Genomic DNA, 15,020 nt, shown 5'->3' with positions numbered 1-15,020 from the left:
GCAGTGGCATCGCCCAAACACAGGCTTTGGGCAGGCAGGGCTGGGGACAGGAGGAAAACACGGAGCGGTTCAGATGCGTGATTTTTATTGACAAAAAAAAAAAAAAAAAAAACCAAAAAAAAGTTGGTTTAAGACAGTTGTGTGCAGAAGTACCCACGTAGGCAGAAGCTACGGGACCCCCCCAGCCATGGCACAGGGCACGGGGCTGCCTCTCCCAGTTGGGCACCGTGTGATGGAGGCCCCCAAAACCTTGCTTTCTGCCTCTGTGCCCCCCAAAACGGGCACCCCCGCCCATACCCTCTGCCTACGTCTCCTCTATGTACAGTACAGTGGTGCTCATAGGCGCAGCGCCCGCGGGGCGTGCAGCATGCTCGTGCGTGGAGTGGTCGCGAGTCCTCGTGGCGGGACACTTTAAATAATAACACCAATAATAATAGTAATAACAATAATAAAAAGGGGTGGGGGGGGGAAGGAAGTTAGCCAAAAAACTGTCGGATGCTGGCACGGTGCTGCCGGCAGGCTCAGGACCTGGCACCTCCTCTCGCTCCGTGATTGTCTGGCCCGGAGCAGGGAGCGGTGCTGGTCCAGCCCCGTCGCGCCGGATCCGTCCTCCCCAGCCTCTGCCCCGCACCCAGGAGGTGCCCGGAGGCCACCCCGTGCCCCCCAGGAGGGGAAGGAAGAGGAGGAAGCCCCGGGGTCGGCCTCGGTGCACCCCAACCTCACGGGGCAGCGCGGCAGTGGGCTCGGTCTGGCGCGGCCGACAGGAGATGGTCAAGGCACTCGTTGTTGCTCGTGGTTTTGTGATTTTTGTGGTTTTCTTCCCCTAAAAAAAAAAAAACAAAAACGGACCAGATGCTGAGGCAACACCCCAGGAGGGCACAGGATGCGTCCTGGGGCGGCTTCTACCAAAACCTGCCCAGAAAAACCCCTGGGATTGGAGCCCCATGGGCAGAAGAGAGGAGAGGGCCCAGCCCAGGTGCCCCGAGCCTTGCACTTCACGACTGCAGAGAGAAACCTCAAAAAAATCAAAAAAGCAAACCCCGTGGAAAAAAATAAATCAATCCAAAGCAGAGAAACAGGTAAGGGGCTGCTACAGAAAAGCCAGATGTGAAAGGAAAAAAACCACCAAGCCCCCAAAGCTCCCTGCATGATCGGTCCTCAAATAACTGCTGCAGCAAGGGTGCGGGCTGGGCTCTCCCTCGGGTGGAGGCGCGGGGTTTGTGTTGCCCAGCGGCTCCATGATTGCCTTTGTCTTGAGCTTTCCAGCATGCCCCAACCCCAGCTGCTTGATTGCCCAAAAGAAAGTGGTTTTAATTACACCACCAGGAGGCTGTGCCCCCTGTGCCCCCTGCCTGTGCCACCGGCACTAGGGAGCATGGTGCTAGCCCTGGAGACCTGAAACTCCCCATCCCAAAAATCCCACGCCTCGCCCGCTGGCGTGAGCAGAGCGAAGACTTTGGGTTTCCAGCTTCTCACCAGAGACGGCAAACGGGGGAACAACAAAAGAAAAAGCACGCTTCGTCCACCTGCTAAAGCCAGCCCCCACCTGCCCTTTTTCTGTTCTGAAAGGGAAGGGAAAGCCTGCTCCGTCCATCGCCACGCGCCTGCTGCCGCACATCGGGGTCACCATAGTCGGGACATGGGTGCTGCAGAGGGACCGGGCTGCCGCTGTGCGGGTCTCAGCTGCCAGATGCGTGCTGCCACCCACCCCAAATTTCTCCTAACCTTGGGCAAAGAGCGCCCAGGACGCCGGCCCCGACGCAGCGGGGTTGGCACGGTGGCGTCCCCGAGCCAGCATCCCCACGGCGCAGCCCGATCTCAGTGCGCCGCAGCGGGCTCCAGCAATGGGACTGCGAGAGTCCAACCTCCCCTTCCCAGGGCCATGGGATTGCAGCCGCAAAGGGACATCACCAAGCGAAGGGGGGAGAAAAAAAATCAAATTAAAGGATGAAAGCAGCGGCGGCTTCCACGCCCGGGGACAGGCAGAGCCAGAGGAGGTGGCCGTCGGACACCAGCACGGTGGCACGGCACGGCTGCGCCCTCGGGGGCTGATTGTCACTTTGCCCTTGGCTCGGGCGCTCCCCGAAGTCGCCGGGCTTCAGGTTTTTTTGTGTTTTCTTTTTGTTTGTTTTCATTTTAAAAAGAGCAGCATTTGGTTTGACTGTAAAGAGATGCAAGTTGGGCGCTCCCGCCAGCCTGCCGGGCGCTGAGTGCGTCTGTAAATCCTCGCTCGGCTGAGACGGGTTCCTTAATAACAATAATATTAAGTAAAAACCCCCAGAACAACAAAAAGTCTCCTTTTTCGCTCAAAACCTGATTGGTCACAGGCACCGAGTGCCACCTGGGGCAGCTCCATTGGGCCCGCGCTGCCAGCCAGGGGCTGCTGGCGAGCACCCATGGGTGCCGGGGGGCCACCCGCTGCCGGCCGGGCACTGAGCCCCGCTCCTTGGCGTGGGCGAGGTGGAGGACGCGCCGCCGTCCGGCCCTCAGTTCCCCCGGTAGACCTCGATCCTGCTGGTTTTGGCCAGCATGTCGATGATGTGCGCCTCGAAGTCGGCATCGTGCACCCCGGTCTTCCTGAACTCGCCGGCGTAGCGGTTGTTCTCCCAGTAGTGGTGCCAGTTGCCCCGGCTGTCGGCGCCGAACCCGAAGACGTTCACCTGCGGGGCGAGAGTCAGCACCCAAAAATAGAATAAAATAATAAAAAAAAAATTAGCCAGCCCTGCGAGGTGTGGGAACAAAAGCCACCTCCCGGCAGGCGTCCCCGTGCCACCGCCACCCACCTCGTCGCAGACGTGCAGGGCGAAGAAGAGCACCAGCATGCCGGTGGAGGGGTAGCGCCCGTGGTGCTCCGTCCAGCGGTCGTGGATGTACTTGAAGAAGGCAGGGTTGTAGATCTGCACCTGGCGGGGAGGGGAGAAGGGATGCTGGCTGAGCAGCCTGGCACACCGTGTCTGTCCCCGCCCCCGGCGCAGAGGCACGGTGCTGTCCTTACCTTTTCCTTGTCCACCCGCAGGAAAGGCTTCACAGGCGCGTAGGTGCTGAGGACAAAGCAAGAAAAGCAGAGGGGATGGAGGAGATGGGATGGAGGAACCCAACGAGCCCCAGCCGTGAGCATTCGCCACTCCCAGTGTGGGACAAGAAGGCCCCGAGGCGATGCCACCTCTGTGCGTGACGTGAGGGACGATGACGGCGGTGCCACCGGTGCTACTGGGTACTTACAACCTGATCTGGCCGGTGGAGAGGGCGCTGGCGATCCAGAGCAGGTCCAGGGTCTTGAAGGGCACCAGCACGAAGCTGACGTTGGCGGGCAGGTTCTTGGCACTCTCGGGGTACATGAAGTGGTGCGTGGTCCGGCCGCCCACGTCCCCCTCAAAGCCCACCGTGGGCGCCTGGTTCATCCTGGGGACAGAGGCGGGCGCTGGGGCGAGGAGGGGCCGGGCGAGCCCCCAGCCCTGCCGTGGGGGGTCCCGCTTTTAGGCCACATTTTCTCATCCCAGACCTCACCTCATGATGAAGTCGTGCCCGTCGATCTCGGGCCCGTAGCCAGAGCCACGCAGGTTGCCCGAGTTGCCCACCACGGCGCAGCGCCGGCAGTGGCGCGGGTCGCGCCAGCGGTAGGGGTTCTCGCCCGGCACGATCTGGAAAAGCTTGCTCAGCACCTCCTGCGTGTTGTGGGACTTGAACTGGGGCTGCAGCATCTGTGGGGCGACAGGGAGGGCGGCGGTGGGGCGTCAGGCAGGGGGTGGCACCAGCAGCCCCCTCCCCACCGCTCCGAGACAGCGCTGAGTGCGGGGGGCTTGGCGGTGCGGAGATGCCGCAGGATCCCGAGCGGGGGGAAAAAACAGGGTGGTGAGCAAGGGAGGGAAGCTGCAAGTGGGGAAAGGATTAAAAAAAAAAAAGTCAAAAATAGGGAAAATGAGGCCCAAAATGCTGGGCCTGCCCCACGTGGTAAATAAATCAGCTCGGAGCCACTCGGTGGCCATGGATGCAGGGACGAGGCGCTGCCCAGAGGAGCTTCCAAAGCACTTTGGACCCCGCACCCTGCGGGGACACTCACCATCCACCACCGCTGGACGTCCGGCGGCAGCTCCATGTTCTCCTTGGTCCACACCGGGGAGACGCGGCCGTCGTAGCGGCTGTCAAACCAAGCCGCCGCGGCGTCGGCGGTGTCCTCGGGGCAGCGGCGGCAGGCGCAGCCCCTCGGGTACAGCCCCCCGTGGCCGAGCCGCCGCACGCCGGCGTAGCCGGGCACCAGCTTCACCCGGTGGATGCCGCCCAGCCCGCCGGGGTCCAGGTAGGCGATGCTGTGGTGGGAGTAGGTGAAGAGCACGGACATGACGAAGACGAGGAGGAAGGCGGTCGAGAGGAAGCAGAGGCGCAGCGAGCACTTCATGGCGGGTGGGTGGGCACGGCGGGCGCCGCTCGCCTGGCATAGGGCTGGGGCGCGGGGCGGGCGCGGGAGGGGGCCGGCAGGCGCGGGGTGGAGGCAGGCGGCCGGCGGGGCTCCCTGTGGGGTGCAGAGACGTGGGTCACCATGGGGTGGGGGCACAAAGCCCAGCCTGCGAGGCCTCGGGTGCCAGGGGGGCTTTGCACTGCTATGGGGTGGGTTGGAGCACCCTTACCTGCCAGGGCGCAGCTTTCCATCCGCCTGGCGCGGCGTGGCACGGCGCAGCACGGCTCGGCACGCCGGGCTCAGCCGTAGCTCCGCGTCCCCGTGGCTCTGCAGGCTCGGGGACCCGTCCCCAGCTGGCTCCAGGCTGCGGCAGCGCTCATCGTCCCTGCGCCGGGGACACCTCGGGGACAGCAGCCTGCAGCGGGAAGGGGGGACGTACGTTGGACCCGGGATGCTCCCCACAAAGCCCTCGTGGGGATAAGGGTAAGAATCGCCCCGGCACCGCGGCCGATCGCTTTGCAGAGCCAGCTGGGCGCTGGCGGCACCCTGCCCGAATTATTAACCCGCTTGCAAATATTTGCCCAGGCTGCGAGAGGAAGGGAACCGGCGAGCATCCTCCCGCCCTGGCGCTCCGTGGGCATTTCCCCGCCCGCAGCCGGGGGTGAAGGCGCCCTGCAGGGGCGTTTCTGCAGAATTAACGCCCGAAGCAACCAGCCCTCGGTGAGCAGGGCATCGTGGCCACGGCGCACCCATGGGTGCCACCTGCCCTGGGCGCCCCAGAGAGCGTCGCCCATCGCATCGTGATGGGGTCACAGCGGTGCCCGATGTTTGCAGCAGGAGGAGGAAGGGAGAACCGGGGTTTGGGACCGACAGCGCGCCGAGCGCCACGTGGTGAGCCCCGGCCGGGGTTCAGGGAGCGGGATGGCGGTGGCACCGCGAGCCAGCCTCTCGCCCGTCAGCACCGCCGGCGCTTCTCTCCGGGACCTTCCGCTCGCAGCGCAGCACGAAGCCTTGCCATGGGACCCCACCGAGGGCAGGACGGGAGAGGAGGAGGGGGGGTGCTGAGCGCCTGCGGACATGGGTGCGGGGTCCCACCAGGGGGTCCCACCATGTCAGGGCCCACAGGACCACCAGGTTGGGTGCCACCAAGTTGGGTCCCACCAAGCCACTGGGTCAGGTCCCACCAAAGCTACTGGGCTGGGTCCCACCAGGTCGGGTCCCACCACGCTGTCACGTTGGGTGCCACTGGACTGGGTACCACCAAGCAACCAGCGTTGGGTCCCACCAGGTCAAGTCCCAACAAGTCACCAAGCTTGGTATGACCTGGTCGGGTCACACCAAGCCACGGGGTTGGGTACCACTGCATCAGGTCCCACCAGGTCAGGTCCCATCAGGCCATCAGGTCGGGTCCCACCAAGTCGGGTCCCACCACGCCACCGGGTCGGGTATGACCGGGTCATGTCCTAAGGCACTGCGTTGGGTCCCAGGGGCTCAGCTCCCACCAAGCCACAGGGTCGGGTCCCACCAGCTCAGGTCCCACCACGCCACGGGGTCGGGTCCCACCACGTTGGGTCCCAGGGGCTCAGCTCCCACCACGCCACGGGGTCGGGTCCCACCACGTTGGGTCCCAGGGGCTCAGCTCCCACCAAGCCACAACCCTCACCCCGCAGGCAGGCAGCAGCCACTCAGAGCAGGGGCTCAGCACCTCCGGCACCCCCCAGCACCTCCTTTCCCCTTTTGCCCCCCACGCGCCGCACCCGCTCCGTCGCCCCGAACACCCGCGGGGAGCCCAGGGCCGAGCACGCCGGCGCCGCCACGGTTTGGCCGCGGGGCCGGGGAGCAGAGGTGGCGTCGCCGGGGGGCCGCGGGCTTCCTCCGGGAAGAGGAAACGTGCCGGGGCCTCGCTGCTCCGCGGCCTCCCCCCGGCCTCCCCGCCGTTTGGCCCCAGTGCGGGCACCCCAAGGGGGGGGGTGTCCGTGTCCGGACGCCCCCGTCCTCGTTGAGGGCCACTGTGTGAGCCTCGTCACCCCGTTAATTAGCACGACGGGTGCCAAAAGGGGACGTGGGGGGCACCCGCAGGGGCGCTGCGGTGGTTTCGGAGCCCCGACCCCAAAAAACAACGGGGGGGGGGTGTGTGTGCATGGTGGGGGGTGCTGGCCCCCCCCGGGTGACACGGGTGTCCCCAGGGACGCTCGCACCATCCCCGTGCTCACCCCCCCATACCCGTGTGTCCCCCCACAACCCCAGCACCCCCCCGAACCCCCCCCGGACCCCCCCAGCCCCTCGCCCGCCCCGGGGGGGCTCCGGGCGCTCTCCCACACGGACCGCACGCCCACCCCCCGTCCCCCCCCGTCCCCCCCCGTCCCCCCCCCCTCCGTTCCCCCCCTCCCCTCCCAACCCCCCCAGCCCCACACCCGGGGGTCCCCCCCCGATCCCCCCCGGCCCCCCCCCGGCCCCCAGCCCCACCTGGCTCCGCTCCGGGCCCCGCCGCCGCCGCCCCCCCCCCGCGCCGCGCCCTCCGCGGGGCCGGGCCGAGCCGAGCCGCGCCGTGCGGGGGGTGGGCCCGGCAGGCTGGGAGCTGTAGTCCGGGGGGGTTGTGGGACTTGTAGGAGCCGGGGCGGCGCCGGGACCCCCCCGGTACCGCCCGGAGCCCCCCGGTACCTCACGGAGCCCCCCCGGTGCCGCCCCCCGCTGCCCCCCCCCCCCCCCCCCCCCCGCGGGCACTGGGCAGCCCTGGCTGTGTTTCCGTCAGGCCCCGCCACCCCCTGACGCAGGGCTGTGTCTGTTTGGGACGTTTTGGGGCAGACCGGTCTCCATGAGCCATTTTGGGGCAGAATACTCGAAAACCCCTATTTTTACCCCTAGCAGCCCCCCCCCCCAAAACTTGGTCGCTGCGCCTTTAAGCAGCCCTCCCGCGGTGCGCGCTGGGAGCTGTAGTCCGGCGCGGGCCTCGCCCCCGGGCTGCGCGGCGCGTGGGCGGGGCGCCGCCGGACTACAGCTCCCAGCGGGCACCGCGGCGGCGGCGCCTGAGGAGGGGGCGGCTGAGGCGAGGCGAGGCGAGGCTGAGGCGGCGCGATGGCGGCGGGGGGCGGTGGCTGGGCCGCGGTGGTGCTGACCTGCCGGCGCGGCGGCTCCGTGCCGGCCCTGCGGCGAGGCAAGCGGCGGGGCCGGGGCTGCCGCGCCGCCGGGGGGCCGCGGGGAGCCGGCCCTCAGCGCCCCCCCCCTCCCCTCGCCCGGCAGAGCTGGAGCTGAGGCGGCGCCGGGGGGCGCTGGGCCCGGAGCCCCCCCTCGTGGCGGTGCTGGAGGACCCCTGGGCCCGCCTGGGCAGCGGCGGGGCCACCCTCAACGCCCTGCTGGCGGCCGCCGAGAGGCTGAGTGCCAGGGCGGGGGGCACGGTGAGGGGGGGCGGGTGGGGAGGGGCAGGGGGGGGAGGGGGAGGGCCTGGGGGGGAGGGGTCCCCGGGGGGAGAGGGGCACAGGAGTGGGGGGTGGCCTGGAGGAGGGGGGGTCTTATGTGGGGAGGGGCAGGGGGAGAGGGGGGGCCTGGGGAGGGGTGTCTGGGGGGGAGGGTCATGGGAAGGGGTCCTGGGGGACGGCCTGGGGGGGGGGCTGGGAGAGAGGGGCACAGGAGCATGGGGAGGGGGTGCCAGGGAATGGGGGGGGGGGGGGGGGGAAGGTCCCAGGTGGGGAGGGGCACGGGAGAGGTCCAGGAGGGAGGGGGAGGTCCCAAGGGGGGAGTACTGGGGAAGGGGGGGGTCCCAGGGGGAGGCTGGTCCTGAGGTGTGAGGGGTTTTTTTGGGGGGGGGAGGAGGGGTCCTGGGGGGAATTCTGGGGGGGGTATGGTCCTTGGAGGGTGGGCGTTTGGGGGGTGAGGTCTGAGGGGGGGGGGAGGTCCTGAGGGGGGAGTACCAGGAGTGGGTATTGGGGAGGGGGTTCCTGCATTGGGGGAGAACTTAAGGGGGGGGGGGGGGGGTCCTGGGGGTCCCCACTGCCGACTGCTCCCCGCTCTGCCCCCCCCAGGTGGTGACCTCCGACGTCTTGAGGGACGCCCGGATCCTCGTGCTGCACATGGTGAGGGGGGGCTGCAGATGGGGCCCCCCACCCATCTTGGGGACCCTCCGCCCCCTGGCTGAGAGCCGGGGCTGCCCCACACACGTAGCCCCCCCATACCCCCTCCCCTGTTCTCTCCCTTCCCCCCCAGGGCCGCGAATTCTCCTTCGACGACTGCGGCCGGGCCTTCACCTGCCTGCCCGCGGAGGACCCCGACGCCCTGGCCGAGGCCCCGGTGTGCAACCTGGACAGCCTGCTGCACACCCTGACGCACCGGGTGCGTGTGGCACGGGGTCACCCCGGCACCAGCGTGGGCCTGGGGCACCTTTGGGTGCCGCCAGCGGGGTGACAAGGGCGCTGGGTGCCCCCCAGGGGGGCTGAGCCCCTTCCGAGCCCCCCCTGGGTGCACGGCCCTTTTCTCGGCAGCTCTGCGTGGGCTCCCCGCCCGGCGTGTGGGTGTGCAGCACCGACATGCTCCTCACCGTGCCCTCAGCACCAGGTGAGTGGGTGCCAGCCCTGCCCCCAGCGCCCGCTTGGGCTCGGGACGGGCTCGGCTGGCAGCAACGCGGCCGGTTTGGCTTCTGCCGCGCACCCGTGCCCGGGCACCCGCTGCTCAGAGCGCACCCGGGCTGCCCAGGGCTGAGCGCACCCACGGGTGGCACTCAGAAGGGCTCGGGGGCGGTCGGCAGCATCCGTTGTGGCTGAGGCCGGGCGCTGCTGCCGCCGTGGTTGCTGGTTTTTGGGTGGCTGTGTGGGGCCGGGCGCCACCAGCGGGCACTGGTTCACGTCCCCGTCCCCAGGCATCGACTGGGACGGCTTCCGGGGCGTCCGAGTGATCGCCGTGCCCGGCAGCCAGGCCTACGCCAGGAACCACGGGGTGTACCTTGCTGACGAGCAGGTCGGTGGCAGTTCTCATGGTATCACCGCCCTGGAGCCCCCTCGGAGGGGCAGGGGCTTCCCGCTCCCTTCCCCTGCCCTGGGGGGTCTCTGTCCCCTTGTCCCTGTGGGATCTGTTTGGCACGGGGTGCTGCAAAATGCTCATCGGGGTTGTCTTTCTCCCAGGGGCTGGTGCACGACATCATCTACAGAGGCACGGAGGCCCAGATCCAGCAGTGTGCGGGGCCCGATGGCGCCGTCCCGCTGGTACGTCCCTCGTGCCACCTCCCCTCGTGCCACCTGCCCGCCCCGGCGAGGGACAGGGCCGGCACGGCCTCGGCCCCGCTGCGCCCCCGCAGGTCTGCGGCGTGGTTTTCTTCTCCTCGGACGCCGCCGAGCAGCTCCTGGCCACCCACGTCATCCCGCCCCTGGACGCCTGCACCTACATGGGGCTGGACTCGGGGGCACCGCCCATCCAGGTGACCCCCTCGGGGGTGACGGGACACCCGTGGGTCCCGTGCTTGCAGCGGGGCTGCACGCGGGGCGTCCCTTCTGTCCCCAGCTCTCCCTCTTCTTCGACATCGTGCTGAGCATGGCGCGGGGGGTGACGGAGGAGGACTTCGTGAAGGGCGGCAGCGACGTCAGCGCGAGGAGCGCCCGCTCCGTGCTGTGGGCGTCTCTCCGCACCTTCCCTCTCAGCATGGGTGAGCGGCGCTGCGGGGGGACGTGCGACGTGACCTGGTCCCCTGACTGGGGAGAGATTTGGGGTCAGGGCCTGGCACCAGCCCTTTCCCCGGGGAGGAGGGGAGCAGGGAGGGCTGCTGGGGAGGCCGGGAGCGCCTCCCGGCCCCGTGTTTGCGCTCAGCCTGCCGCCAGCTCTCCTGGCTCCCCGCAGCCTGCATCCCCGACGCGTCCTACGACTACCTGACCGCGTCCGCCAGCGACCACATCCGCAGCCTGACGCTCCTGCCCGGCTCCGCCAGCCACCTCCGCTTCTGCAAGGCAGCCCACTCCCAGGCCGACGTAGGTCCCGCCAGCCCCGCTTCTCTCTCACGCACGTTTTTTTGGGGGGTGTTACTCCCCGCTGCGTGGCCGGACCCTGGTGTCCCCGTGTCCCCCTGCAGCAGCCCTGGCTCCTGGAGGACGGCTCCTCGGTCACCAACAGCCTGCTGGAGGGAGCCGTGCGGCTGGCGGCCGGCAGCGCCATCCAGCACTGTCACCTCCAGGTGCGTGGCCCTGGGGGACTCAGAGGGGACCCACTGCTGCCAGTTTTGGGGCACCCTGCCCATTCTGGCTGCCTTTTTGGACCCTGGAGGCTGGCTCCTGGCCTGAATTTCTGCAGTCTGTGTCCCCACGGCCCCGTCGGAGCACGATGTCCCACCCCAGCGCCCGGCTTTTGCCGACCACAGCGTGTCTCCTGGGGTGCCTGTCCCCTTCCGAGGTCGGGGGCTGCTCTGGGGGGCTGCTCATGGTCCTGATGCTTCCTCCGCAGGGTCCCCTGGAGATCGGCCCCGGCTGCCTCCTCTCGGGCCTCGCGGCGGGCTCCTCGCCGGCCCTGCAGGGCTGCCCCCTGCGCGACGTCGTCCTCCAGGGCCACCACGTCCGGCTGCGGGACCTGTCCTGCCGCGTGTTCACGCTCAGCGGCCGCCTCGACGACTGGCAGGTGCGGGGACGGCGAGGTGGCGCGGGACTCCCTGTGGGGCTGGGGTGTAACTGGCCCCCCCGTGTCCCCCCCCAGAGCCCCGCTGAAGGTTCCACCTACCTCAACGTGCCCTGGGCCGAGTTTTTCCGTCGGACGGGCGTACGGTAGGTGCCCCGTGCTCAGGGCAGGGGATGCGGCTGCCCTGGGGTTCCGGTGCCACCCCACGCCTCTAAGGCTGCAGCAGGAGGCATCGCAGCCACCTCACCCCCTCCTCCCCACCTGAAAGCTGCCCTCGAGCCCCGGGGCGGTGCTGATGGGCTCTCCCTCATCCAGGGAAGGGGACCTTTGGGACGCCGAGACGCCGCGGAGCAGCCGCTGCCTGCTCAGCGCCCGGCTCTTCCCGGTGCTGCATGCCTCCGAGGCGCTGGGGCTGGAGGACGTGCTGTGGCTGCTGGCCCCGGCGGCGGGGCCCGGCGGGCGGCTGGCGCGCTGGCGGGCGGCCTGGCGCATGTCCTGGCAGGAGCTGCTGCCCTGCCTGGACAAGGAGGCCGAGCTGGGCGCCCGCCGGGCCCTCTTCTTCCTGCAGGGCCAGCGCAAGGTGCGGCGGGTGCTGCTGGGGCGCCAGGACGGCAGCCTCCTGCCGCTCATCCGCAGCGCCGTCCACGAGGGCTACCACGAGGCCGTGCTGGGCACGCTGGATGAGGGTAAGCGCGTGGCAGCCCCGCTGCAGGAGCCTCCAAGAGCGTTCAGTGAGGCAGGGTGGGTGCGCGCCACGCAAATTCCTCCAAATTCCGGGGTCAGCTTGTCGCAGAAGCGGGCTGGGTCGGGGTGACACACGACCTCCTTTTGTATTCCAGTTGCCTCCACGGCCGACGACGCGGGTGTCGCAGCCCGGGCGCTCGCCTGCATCGCCGACGTGCTGGGCTGCCTGGCACACGGGGAGGGGGGCTTGCGCAGTGGCCCCGCGGCCAACAGCCAGTGGGCTTCGGCGTTCAGGCGCCTGGAGAGCGGGGACATCGCCGGCGGCGTGCGGGAGCTGGCAGCCGAGCGGCAGAAGTGGATGAGCGGGTGAGGCAGGGGCTGGCGCGTGGCTGCTGTCCCACCCCGGGTGTCGGCAGGCTCGGCGGTGGGCTCAGGGCCGCTCTTTTCGCAGGCCGGACCTGCTGGTGAGAGCGGCCCGGCACTACGAGGGCGCCGAGCAGATCCTGGTCCGGCAGGCGGTGATGTCCTCCTGCCGGTTCGTCACCGTGCGGCCGGCGGAGCTGCCGCCCGTGGGGTGCTGGGTGCAGGCCGTGTGTCCGGCCCGCCTCGACCTCTCCGGTGAGTGTTTCCAGCCCGGGGCGGGCCCGGTGGGGCGGAGGGGACGGAAAAGGAGCTGGGACTGACGGCGTGCCTCGGCAGGGGGCTGGAGCGACACCCCCCCGGTCACCTACGAGCACGGGGGGGCCGTGGTGGACGTGGCGGTGCTGGTGGACGGGTGCCGGCCCATCGGCGCCCGCGTGCGGCGCATCCCCGAGCCGGAGCTGCGCCTCGTCAGCCTCGGCGGCACGCCGCGGGGTGAGGCGGTGGCCGAGCTGGTGTGCCGGGAGCTGGAGGACTTGAGGGATTACTGCCAGCCGCACGCCCCAGGTGAGGTGGCACCAGCTCCCCTGGTGTCCCTGAGCTGCTGGGAGCGACCCGCTCTGCTCCTACACCTCCTCTTGTCGGGGGTGGTGTGGGTGTCGGAGCTGGTGGTGCAGCAGACGCCAGCTTTAATCTCCCTTTATTTCCAGGGGCCTTGCTCAAAGCTGCCTTCATCTGCACCCAGATCGTGCAGTTCCCCTCGCAGGAACCCCTGCGGGCCCAGCTGATGCGGAGCTTCAGGGGCGGCTTTGAGGTGCACACCTGGTCCAAGCTGCCCCACGGCTCCGGCCTCGGTGAGTCCGCGAGGAGGGGGCTGGCGTCTGTGTCCCCCCCTCGCCGCCCTGACCCTGCCCGTGCTCTCCGCAGGCACCAGCAGCATCCTGGCGGGAGCGGCGATGGCCTCGCTGTACCGGGCGGCCGGGAAGGCTGCGAGCACCGAGTCGCTCGTCCACGCCGTGCTGCACCTGGAGCAGAGGCTGACCACAGGTAGGGGCCGGGGGGAGCCCCCGGCCTTTGGGGTGGGGGCCGGGCGGAGGCTGAGCCCCCCCTGCCCTGCAGGCGGAGGTTGGCAGGACCAGGTGGGCGGGCTGGTGCCCGGCATCAAGATCGGGCGGTCGAAGGCGCAGCTGCCGCTCCGGGTGGAGGTGGAGGAGATCCCGGTGCCCGAGGGCTTCGCCCGCACCCTCAGCGATCACTTGCTGCTGGTGTACACGGGGAAGACTCGCCTGGCTCGCAACTTGCTCCAGGTAACTCCGCTCCCCCTCGGCCGTCCGAGCCTGTCCCCTTCAGCACCGCCCCTGAGCCTGGCCTCCCGCAGGACGTGGTGAGGAACTGGAACGCCCGGCTGCCCTCCGTCGTGCAGAACGCCCACGCGCTGGTGAGCAACGCCGAGGAGTGTGCCCGGGCCTTGAGGCAAGGTGGGAGCCCCTTCCCGGCGCTGGGCTGGCCCTTTTAACGACTGAAGCAGCACAAACGCCCCCAGGAGCGGCCGTGCTGGATTCAGGGGCACACGCTAGGGTGGTGCAGGCTCGGGGAGCTGCAGCAACTTCACGTCCTCCCCCCAGGCTCACCCGCCTGCTACAGGCAGTGCCCCGAAACTTAAGCTAAGACCTGGAGGAAGCAGGGCTGGAAGTGTCCCCGCAGGGCACGCAGCATCTGGTTGCTTTTCCTGAGTCATCTGCTGGGCCTGGGGGCAGGCCTGGCCTTGAAGTGGATTCAGTTGGTGTTGGGCTGCTGGGCTGCAGTGGAAGGGAGGCTGGAGCATTAAAACAAGCAAATTCTCCCCTGGGGAGGGTTAAAAATGAACAGCGAAGTGACGGTGCTGGGGCGTCCTGCTCGGCGGGCAGAGGGCTGGGGCAGGGAGACAGCAGAACTCAGCTCGCTGGGGGCACGGCCAGGTGTCTGCCCCCCAGGAGGACTAAAAGTGACCAATTTGTTGGTTTTTTTTGCCATGTTTTCTTGACCTCCCTCCCGCAGGTGACCTGCCGCTCGTCGGCACGTGTCTGGACCGCTACTGGCAGCAGAAGAAGCGCATGGCCCCCGGCTGCGAGCCGCTGGCTGTCGGGCGCATGATGCGCGCCCTCCGGCCCTACGTCCACGGGCAGTGCTTGGCCGGGGCTGGCGGCGGCGGCTTCCTCTATGTCCTCACCAAGGCCCCGCGGCAGAAGGAGGCTTTGCACCAAATTCTGGCCAAAACTGAGGTAAGGAAACACTCCCAGCCCCTCGGGTGCGAGAGGGGGTTGCTGCCGAAGCTCAGCAGCAGGGGTGGGTTGCTGACGGGGGTGAGCCCCTCAGGAGCTCTCCTCCTGCCCACTTCGCTCTTTTTTGTTTTCCAGGGGCTGGGTAACTTCAGCATCCACAGCATCGAAGTGGACACGGGGGGTGTCTCGGTGGAGGTTGTGGGATGCGAGCTGGATGGCAGCGCTCCTCCGGGGGAGGACGCGGCTGTGTGAGGGCCTCAGCTCTGCCCTGATCATCGCCGACACGCGGGGCTGAGGAGCCAGCAGTCATACGCAGCAGGAACGTTCCCCTCAGGGCTGCCCGCTCCCTGACGGGGCTGACAGAGCCCAAAGGGCCCCGGGGCTGCACTGAGCTGGGCAGGCAGAAGGCCCTGCTGGAAGGACAGGCTGCTGGGGGCACAGCTGGCACCCAGCCCCATCTGTGGGTTGGAGTTTTAGCAGTCTCTGAAGGGACCTGAGCGTTGGTGATGCCGCCTCCAGCAGGAGGAAGGTGAGCGTTCCTGCCAGGCCCTCCTGCGCTGCTCCCCCAGCAGCAGTTCCCCCCCCCCCCCAGCCCTGGGTGTGGAATCACATCCCCCTCCCCAGCTGAGGTTATTTCTGCAGTTACTGATCCATGCGGTCTCTTTGAATTAAAAAAAAAAAACAACAACCAAAACCTTGTTCCTAGCATGTGCTCACTCGCCTCGGTCCCTCCC

The 15,020-nt window shown here is 68.6% G+C and overlaps 2 protein-coding genes across 7 annotated transcripts; one reads left to right on the top strand and one right to left on the bottom strand.

Moving 5' to 3' along the window:
• Positions 1-81: 81 nt before the first annotated feature.
• ST3GAL2 (ST3 beta-galactoside alpha-2,3-sialyltransferase 2) lies at positions 82-7,015 on the bottom strand. Of its 2 annotated transcripts, XR_010834368.1 has the most exons (9): positions 6,863-7,015; positions 4,626-4,811; positions 4,061-4,510; positions 3,508-3,701; positions 3,223-3,402; positions 2,996-3,041; positions 2,784-2,903; positions 1,726-2,660; positions 82-823 (listed from the first exon to the last, which is right to left on the bottom strand). XR_010834368.1 is itself a non-coding variant. In XM_067004209.1 (8 exons), exons 3-8 carry the CDS (start codon positions 4,394-4,396, stop codon positions 2,487-2,489), a joined length of 1,050 nt encoding a protein of 349 aa, XP_066860310.1. In that variant the 5' UTR covers positions 4,397-4,510; positions 4,626-4,811; positions 6,863-7,015; the 3' UTR covers positions 805-2,486. The 2 variants fall into 2 exon arrangements, 1 of the variants encoding a protein (XP_066860310.1); XM_067004209.1 differs by having other exon boundaries at positions 805-2,660.
• Positions 7,016-7,403: 388 nt separating this feature from the next.
• On the top strand, positions 7,404-14,985 carry FCSK (fucose kinase). Of its 5 annotated transcripts, none has more exons than XR_010834644.1 (23): positions 7,404-7,550; positions 7,637-7,791; positions 8,416-8,466; positions 8,597-8,722; positions 8,872-8,944; positions 9,246-9,343; positions 9,508-9,588; positions 9,681-9,800; positions 9,884-10,025; positions 10,217-10,344; positions 10,446-10,547; positions 10,814-10,984; positions 11,060-11,127; positions 11,297-11,667; positions 11,821-12,031; positions 12,117-12,283; positions 12,365-12,592; positions 12,736-12,879; positions 12,953-13,072; positions 13,145-13,332; positions 13,404-13,463; positions 14,063-14,286; positions 14,422-14,985. XR_010834644.1 is itself a non-coding variant. In XM_067004709.1 (23 exons), exons 1-23 carry the CDS (start codon positions 7,472-7,474, stop codon positions 14,536-14,538), a joined length of 3,264 nt encoding a protein of 1,087 aa, XP_066860810.1. In that variant the 5' UTR covers positions 7,404-7,471; the 3' UTR covers positions 14,539-14,984. The 5 variants fall into 5 exon arrangements, 4 of the variants coding, with proteins under 4 accessions (XP_066860810.1, XP_066860811.1, XP_066860812.1 ...); XM_067004709.1 differs by having other exon boundaries at positions 13,404-13,503; positions 14,422-14,984; XM_067004710.1 differs by lacking the exon at positions 13,145-13,332 and having other exon boundaries at positions 13,333-13,503.
• Positions 14,986-15,020: the final 35 nt, after the last annotated feature.

The sequence above is a fragment of the Anser cygnoides genome, chromosome 12 (genome assembly GCF_040182565.1).
Source record: "Anser cygnoides isolate HZ-2024a breed goose chromosome 12, Taihu_goose_T2T_genome, whole genome shotgun sequence".
Lineage (NCBI taxonomy): Eukaryota > Metazoa > Chordata > Aves > Anseriformes > Anatidae > Anser > Anser cygnoides.
The sequence above is the reverse complement of the archived record's forward strand: the minus strand, read 5'-3'. Positions and strand labels throughout refer to the sequence as shown.

What these genes read in the sequence shown, in the direction of transcription:
- ST3GAL2 (XM_067004209.1), bottom strand. Translation starts at nt 4,396, where the DNA reads ATGAAGTGCTCGCTGCGCCTCTGCTTCCTCTCGACCGCCTTCCTCCTC. An exon ending in ACGTCCAGCGGTGGTGGATG is followed by an intron (nt 3,702 to 4,060) that starts GTGAGTGTCCCC and finishes GTCGCCCCACAG; the next exon opens with ATGCTGCAGCCCCAGTTCAA. An exon ending in TGCGGGTGGACAAGGAAAAG is followed by an intron (nt 2,904 to 2,995) that starts GTAAGGACAGCA and finishes CCTCCCCGCCAG; the next exon opens with GTGCAGATCTACAACCCTGC.
- FCSK (XM_067004709.1), top strand. Translation starts at nt 7,472, where the DNA reads ATGGCGGCGGGGGGCGGTGGCTGGGCCGCGGTGGTGCTGACCTGCCGG. An exon ending in GCCCCACGGCTCCGGCCTCG is followed by an intron (nt 12,880 to 12,952) that starts GTGAGTCCGCGA and finishes TGCTCTCCGCAG; the next exon opens with GCACCAGCAGCATCCTGGCG. An exon ending in AAATTCTGGCCAAAACTGAG is followed by an intron (nt 14,287 to 14,421) that starts GTAAGGAAACAC and finishes TTTGTTTTCCAG; the next exon opens with GGGCTGGGTAACTTCAGCAT.